We start from the raw sequence: 8,302 nt of genomic DNA, 5'->3' as shown, positions 1-8,302 counted from the left end.
AAAAAACAAAAACCACAGCCACATAAACGCTGACGCGTGGATGCCTATTGGTCCCGGTTGGTGCCACCAACCTGGACCAAAGGCCCTCCTGCCTGGGCTCAGGGGACAGGCCACGTGGAGGCCCTTCTGTCCCGGTTCTGGATTGAACCGGGACTAAAGGGGTCAGGGCATTAGTACCGACCCTGTAGTCCCGGTTCATGAACCGGGACTAAAGGCCCTCACCAACCGGGACAATAGGCCCTTTTTCTACTAGTGGTACTTCCCTCTTTCTATCCCGTTGTTTGCTTCTGCGCACGGAGGCTCACAATTCTGGAAGGATTTGGTCAAAGTTAGGCCTTTGTTTTTGGCCCATGTTAAGTTTGTTGTCGGGGACGGCTCCTCTGTTTGCTTCTGGCTTGATTGGTGGTGTGGAGACTCACCTCTGTCTGTGAGTTTTCCCACACTCTTTTCCTATTGTCCCAACCCAAACATCTCAATCGCCGAGCTCTCGGCTAATAATTGGGACTAGGTCTTTTCGTCATTCCCTATCTCATGTAGATTTTGAAGATTGGCAAAGACTTACTGTTTGCTTCCCTACGCTCTTGGAGAACGTGGACTCGGTGGTCTAGCCCCATACCTCTCCAGTTCATTTTTCGGTTAAGTATTTATATCCAAAGCTTGTTGGCGGATCTCCCACCAACAGATTTAATCTGGTTTGGTGGGCTCGTATTCCCCCAAAGGTGAAGATCTTCATGTGGCAAGCTTTTCGAGGGCGTTTGCCCGCGGCGGACCAGGTCCATAAGAGGAATGTCCCGGGATCGGATTTCTGCGCCCACTACGGTGCTTTGGAGGACACGAATCACATTTTTTTTCCACTGTGTTTTGGCCAAGTTGGTCTGAAGATGTGTTAGATCCTGGCTCCAGGTCTCATGGGACCCTTCATCCTTCTCTAAGATTCGGGCCCTTGCTAATTCTTTGACTGGCGTTTCTAAAAGGGTCTTCTGGGTTGGCCTTGGAGCTATGTGCTGGTCTTTATGGACGACTAGGAATAAAATTTACCATCGACCATGTTTTCCCTGCTAAGCCTGCTGATTGCTTATTTAAATCATGTATGTTCCTGTAGCAGTGGAGATCATTGACTAAGACGGAGGACTGGGATGCTCTTGATCTCCTGATATCTAAAGTGCGGGCCTCGACGTCTTCCCTAGCCAGACAGGAGCATGTTGCTTAGTTGCTTTGGCGTTGACTAGTTGCTGGCTATGTCATTCTTAGTTCCTCCGGCCTGCGTGCCGTACGTGTGCTGGCCTGGGAGCCATGTATCTCTCCTTTAAACTTCGGGTGAGCCCGCGTTTGGGGCAACATTTCATCTGTCTGTTTCGTTGGTTGTTAGTGTTCGAACTCTGTCTGGTGTCTTTATCTATAAAGTCGCGCACATGCCTTTTATCTAAAATCTCCACGGGAGATCCTGATTATGCACTTAGTCATACATTGTACTGTTGCTGAGCAGATTGAGTGGTAAGTGTGGCCTTGTAAGTCGGGACTTCTGCCCCTTTGAGATGAATTCTCAATAGTCCCGCGATGAGGGATATTTTACATCGGGACTCACGACGATGAGGTCCAACTCCTCTCTCTCTCTCTCTCTCTCTCTCTCTCTTTATATATATATATATATATATATATATATATATATATATATATATATATATATATATATATATATATATAACTCCAACGGTGTTGATGAAGATAGCTCCAACGGTGAATTCCTAGTCTGACAAGGTATCAAAAATAGCTCTAGATTAGATTGTTGTGGAACATGGGTTGGTGACTGTGAAAAAATTGCTCAATAAATCTTTTTGGAGGTTTCGAGAGATTATAAAGGCATAGTATCGAAACTTGATGAACGTGGCCGAAGAGAAACCTGTGGGTTGTTGTGGCCGCGGGCAACAATGACGCCTTGTGGGCTTCGTCTCCTCCCTGGAGGCATTGTCATGGCCATGTCCATCCCCTGATCAGGCACCGGGGGAAACCTTAGGCTCGGTTTGCCGGGCCATGCAGCGTTGGCGCCATGGCGTCGTCCTCTCCTTGGAGATGCTGCTTGGGCCGGAGTAGTAGCTGGTGTAGGTTGCCTCTTTTGCCTCGGCGGCGAGGCTTGGGGCGCCGTGTTGTCATGTGTTGGTTGGTGTTGTGAGCATGGGCATCCGGGATGCAATGCACTCCATCTTCGGCGCTTATTTGTGATGTCTTCCCCGAGTCACGCTAGCTCCTTCTGTCCACTTGTCGATCTCCTAGGTGCTAAGAGTGTAGGGTGGGTTGATCTAGTTTGGTTTGGAGTTTTTGCATGCTCCAATTGAGAAACAATAAAAAAAAATCCGTTTCTCAAAACTCAATGTGATTTTTACAACTCTTTGCCTCGAAACATTGCCTTAATTTATTCAAAAAATAATAAAACATTGACTTATTATAAATTTTCGAGCAACTTGGCAAACCTTTGTTTTTTGAGCAACTTACAGTAAACTTACTAGTATTTGTTTCATTGTTTGTACTGTTATTACATACGTATGTTTGCAGACGAGAGCTGCTTGACGAACGGACACCTGAGTAGAACGGTCATCGACTGGATCCCGGGCATGCCGCGGATCAGCCTCGGAGACACCTCCAGCTTCGTCTGCACGACCGACCCGGACGATTTTGGCCTCCGTTTCAACATCGTGGAGGCCAACGGCTGCACCAAGGCCGGCGCGCTCATCCTCAACACCTTCGACGACCTAGAAGCCGACGTCCTCGCCGCTCTCCGCGCCGAATACCCGCGCATCTACACTGTCGGTCCCCTAGGCCCCCTCCTCAACCACCACCTAAGGCCAAGGGACGATGACGCCTCCGGCTCCGCCAGCGGCCTGGGCCTGTGGAAGCAGGACAGCGAGTGCCTCGCGTGGTTGGACACGCAACAACCGGGCTCCATCGTGTACGCCAACTTTGGCAGCCTTACGGTCCTCTCCACCAACCAGCTCGCCGAGTTCGCGTGGGGCCTCGCCGCCAGCGGCCAACCGTTTCTCTGGTCCATCTGGGACAACCTCGTCCCCGGCGCTGGCGCCGGCGCTGGCTTGAGCTCACTGCCGGCAGAGTTCGTCGCGGCGACTGCAGGGCGGTGCTTCCTGACCACGTGGTGCCCACAGGATCAGGTGCTAGGGCACCCGGCCGTGGGATGCTTCCTGACGCATAACGGGTGGAACTCGACCTGCGAGAGCGTGGCTGCCGGAGTGCCGATGGTGTGCTGGCCGGGGTTCGTCGACCAGTACACCAACTGCAAGTACGCCTGCGAGGTGTGGGGTGTGGGCGTCCGGCTTGACGACGAGGTGAGGAGGGAGCAGGTGGCTAGCCACGTCAGGCATGTGATGAAGGCGGAGGACATGCGGGGGAGCACGGCTGGGTGGAAGGTCAACGCGGAGGAGGCCGCGGCGCCCGGCGGGGTGTCCTGGGAGAACCTGCGGAGCATGGTCAAAGAGCTCGGCTCTGTCAATGCTGAAGCTTGAGGAGTTTGACTGATCGATCAGGATCTTTTATCGGGGTCAGTCCGGCTCCGTCTGCAACTGCATCGGTGATGCCAATAAAGTATTTCCTGTAAGCCACTGCTCGTACCCTATTCACTTACTTGGTAACTTGGTAGTATTATGAGTATGGCTGGTTTCCGAGAAGGACAGGACAGAGAGAGCGGTTGGATGGATGGATGGAAACGATCTTGTGGAGACGCGCTCGCGTGCACTGAAACAAGCGAGTCGATGGATGGCACGCTTCCTTCCCTTGCATTCCCTTTTCTTCTTCTACTTCTCTTCTAAGGCCCTGTTTGGTCCTAGATTTTTTTAGTCCCAAGTCCCTAAAAAGTCTCTATCTTTTTGGTTCCTGAGACTTATAAGTCCCTATAAGATCATATTATAACTATAAGTCCATATAAGTCCCTTCTTGAGAGTCTTATTTCACAAGTCCCAACTGCCCACTTTAAGTCCCTATAAGTCCCTCCTATTTGGTTTAGATGGAACTTATAGGGACTTTTTTAAGTCCCTAAGCCAATAAGCCCCTGGAAACAAACACCCTTTAATTCTCTTCTCCGTTGCGAGCGAGCGCAAACTCCACATCTCCTCTTTCTTTAATTTTCCCCACGACACCAACCTCTCCTACTTCCCACGCCGGCGCCGGCGACGGCGAGGAGACCTCAATCGCCTGCCGTAGCCTCACGCTGCCATCCGCGCGCGAGTCCTCAAGCCTCACGGTCCCGGACCACCACCCAATCGACCGACCAACACGGCCGCCGTCGATTCAGACTCGAATTCCGAGCCCGAGCCAGGCAGCAACCTTTCTCCCATTCTGCGCGTCGCCGTCTCCCACGTGAAGCTCGACCGTCGCCGTTGCCCGACCTTTCAGAAATCCACCTACCGCGGAGGGAGCCTAGCTAGTAGCTACCTTCCCCGGTTCCGGCCATGGTGATTTCAGTCGACGGAGCCCGTACCCCAAAAGAAACCGCCAGAGCTCCCATCCCAACCTCTCCCTTCGGGGGCCATACATACCACGCCGTGGCCGTGCACGTCCATGCATGCATGTGCATGTGCTCCATCGGCGCCCAAGACGTACGGCGGCGACAATCGTTCTCCCAACTGCACACGTCTACGCCGGCGATGGTGCCAGCCGCGCGCACCTAGTGCACGCTACTGTGATGTGATCGGCGACCAAAACGGCACCATATGGATCGTCGCCACCCTGATTATTAATTTCACTCAACCAACAACCAAAGAATCGTTGGTCGTCTTCCCTGCCTCCGGCATGGCTCCGCCGTGGCCGTGGCCCCATCTCCTCCTCCTCCTCCTCATTCGGAAGGAATCTACATGCCATCGGCGGCTCCACCTCCAGCCGGACCTCCCTCCCCGCCGTTCCGCACCCTCCCGGACCACCACGTCCGCCGTCGACTCCGGCCGGTTCGAATTCCGAGCAAAGCAGCAACCTTTTCTCCCATTCCGCGCGCCGACATGACATGAAGCTGCCCGGTAATCGACCACGGCCACGGTCTACTCACTCCTCGACAGGGTCAAACTCTCAGAGTTCTCGACTCACAAATCCACCCGCTGCGGAGGTTCCCCAGTTCCGGCCATGGCGATTTGGTTGCCACCGTCGGACGCCTCCGGTGCTCCTCCGTCGTTCGTTCGACTCGACCTCCGAGTTCGGTGAACGGAGCACGTACCCCAAAAGCCACCGCGCGCAAGAACTCCCAACCTCTCCCTCCGGTCGGGGGACCGTACATACCCCGCCGTGCATGTCCATGCATGCATATGATGCATGTGCTCCATCGGCGGCGAGAATCGCGATCGATGTAAACCAACCTGCAGATCGAGCCTGGCTAAGGAATTGTCGGTGTGCCCGTACGTCTTTCCCGCGTCCGGACGGCGGCATGAACTAATGGCTCCTCCGTGGTACCATCTCCTCCCCGGCGGCCCTCTGATGAATCGTATCGTACATCAGCGATCCATCTCCAAATCTAATAATCTAATCAAACCTACAGCTACAGTAGCACACACATGCACACGCGCCCGAGAGAGAGATACGGGATTTCTATTCTTCTACTGTATTAAAAAGTCTATTTTGTACTTCCTCGGTTTCTTTTTAAAGTTTGACTAGTTTTGTAGGAAAATATATCAACATTCGCACTATAAAATCCATATTATTATATGCATGATGAATTCATTTTCATAACATATAACTTTAGAATAATAGATGTTGATATTTTTTTGCTATAAAGTTAGTCAAACTTTACAAAGTTTAACTTTGACCAAAACTTATATGCAAACTAAAGAGAAACAGAGGGAATACTGTATTGTATATAGGATCGGAAGCCGTATGTTTGTCGCGAGATTCGTGTATATATATGTGTGTTTTGCTACTTGCCCGTTAGTGCTAACTACTCCCTCCGTCCGGAAATACTTGTCATCAAAATGGATAAAAGGGATGTATCTAGATGTATTTTAGTTTTAAATACATCTATTTTTGTCAATTTTGATGACAGGTTTTTTCGTACGGAGGGAGTATATACTCGTATAAGTTGATTCGAATTTGGATGGTAATCATAGCTAGCGGCTTACTACTCCCGGTCGTCCCCCGCTGCGTTTGCTACTTGATTCCCACGATCTACAATCCCCAAGCTGACGCCAGCGAATGAGAGGAAGGAAGTTGATGCTACGGCCAGGTGCAGGGTGGAGGCGTCTTGGCCCTCACCTCCCGTGAAGTTCTAAAAAACTGAAAGTTTAAGAGTTCAAACTGTTGAAAGTTGAGGTTTCAGATTTTTCAACATTCTTAAAGTTTGAAAGTCTAAAAAGTACTCTCAAAAAAATATCCCGAGAGTTTGACATTTCCAACTGAATTTTTGTTAAGTTGCCACAAGCATTTTTTGAAGTGTACGCATGGATTTTTGAAACATGTCAAAAGGGACAAAATCCAGAACTGGAAAGTGTGATCATGCGTGACTTTCCAAAAATGGAAAGGTCGACGTGTCGATGGCGCACCTCATGCGCTAGATAGCCCAGTACATCTACCAGTCTCGAGCACTAGAATGATAGTGGTTGCAGTTTTAGGGAATATGAGTTTGCCAAGTTGCTCTAGAGTTTCCTTTCTTTCTAAAGGCCCCTTCAAAACCATTATAAAGGCTCGAGTTTTAAGGAATCTCCTAGAGTTTCTCCCATGTATCACCGAGTACATCCATTTGGGTTGGGAGAGAGAGAGAGAACGACGTGGCCTTCATTGTGAAATGAGTTGGAAATGATAGACCCCTAGGATTCCATGATCACACAACTTGTTGAGGTATGTATACTCCTTTTCCCCGAAATAACATTTTTGTTATCCTACTGAAAAAGCAACTAAAAAACTATTCCAATGATCACTAGTATTATTAATTCTTCCCAGAATTAACAAAGACGTCACAATGAGGAATTTGAGTTCCTAAGCTACAAGCAAGTTGTGTGGTTCCTAAGCTACAAAACCGAGTGTCGGATTTCAGGTAAAGCGAACCGACCAACAAATTTGTTGTACCGCCCCTCTCCTCTGCCATACGGTTGGCAGCGAGGTACTAGGTGTATGAGAGAAGGAGACGGGGCTACATGAGGGGGCGACAACCCACGCGCAATGATGGAGGGACTCAGAATGAAAACTAAGACTAGCCACAATGCATAGTAACATACACTAGTAACATAAGTGTGGTAACATACAAACCGTCATTTATTAGGTTATAGACTCATATTGCATTGGGACATGTGATGTTACAGCAACTAGCTAAGTTACTAGTACTACATCTCTCCTCATTAACTCATTGCCACATAAGCAAATTTGCTGAGTTGGACTCGATGTTACTACCGAAGTTACTCCCACTGTGGCTAGTCTAAGAGACCGCACTGAGTGCGGCCCACCTCACCGGCTCAGGCGGGGGAAGGGGTGGCGTGTACGGAAGTGCAGCCGGGCTGGCGGGCGGGGAGAAGGGGCATGCGTGCAAGCTTGTGCCCCTGTCTTAGTGTATCAGGTTGATAATCGACATGCATGCATCCATTGTTCTGGAAAAACAAAGCATATGTTGGTTTCGTTTGATCGACATGGAAAATTGAAGCCATGCGTGCATGCACTCGTACGTACTACCTCTTGATATGTTTTCCCACCGTGTGTTTCCCGCCAGAACGTTTCCCACCAAATTTCTCGCACCATGTGTTTTCCGCCTGATATGCGTCGCTTGAAAGCCACCCGCCCAAATACTCGCATCATGGACCATGAAGCCTTACTTCGGCTTTAGTTGACGAGTGGCTTGCTTGGAACCATGAGAGCTTGCTTGGAGTGTTGTTGACTTCCTTAACTTGTGTTGACTGGCATTGACTTTTGTTAACCATTCATGTGATGTGCCATGTAGGATATGGGCGGGACCTTGAGTAGGAGAGTTATTGCTATAACACTATCTGTCGATCTTTTTTTTTTTGCGATGGACACTATTTAACTACTCGAGCAACCTAGCTAGCCTTGGACGACAACGGCAATAAGACGGATGAAGTCCAGCAACTTAGCGTCGAAGGGCCGCGGCCCCTGTTTGACGAACGGACACCTGAGTAGGACGCTCATCGATTGGATCAGGCTCGGAGACATGCATGTCCAGCTTCGTCCGCTCAACCGACTCGAACGATTTTGGCCTCGTTTTCAGCATGGTGGAGGCCAACAGGCTCATCCTCGAACACCTTGGATGACCTCGCTAGAAGCCAACGTCCTCGCCACCCTACGCGCGCATCTACACCGTTGGTCCCTTCGGCTC

The 8,302-nt window shown here is 50.2% G+C and overlaps 1 protein-coding gene across 1 annotated transcript in view; it reads left to right on the top strand.

Moving 5' to 3' along the window:
- LOC119309034 (7-deoxyloganetin glucosyltransferase-like) overlaps positions 1–3,512 on the top strand; it is a 14,718-nt gene extending 11,206 nt beyond the window's left edge. The window contains exon 3 of the mRNA XM_037585146.1: positions 2,551–3,512. Coding sequence (XP_037441043.1) covers positions 2,551–3,512 — 962 coding nt within the window. The remainder of the gene's footprint in view (positions 1–2,550) is intronic.
- Positions 3,513–8,302: the final 4,790 nt, after the last annotated feature.

The sequence above is a fragment of the Triticum dicoccoides genome, chromosome 5B (assembly GCF_002162155.2).
Source record: "Triticum dicoccoides isolate Atlit2015 ecotype Zavitan chromosome 5B, WEW_v2.0, whole genome shotgun sequence".
NCBI classification, from domain to species: Eukaryota; Viridiplantae; Streptophyta; class Magnoliopsida; order Poales; family Poaceae; genus Triticum; species Triticum dicoccoides.
The sequence above is the reverse complement of the archived record's forward strand: the minus strand, read 5'-3'. Positions and strand labels throughout refer to the sequence as shown.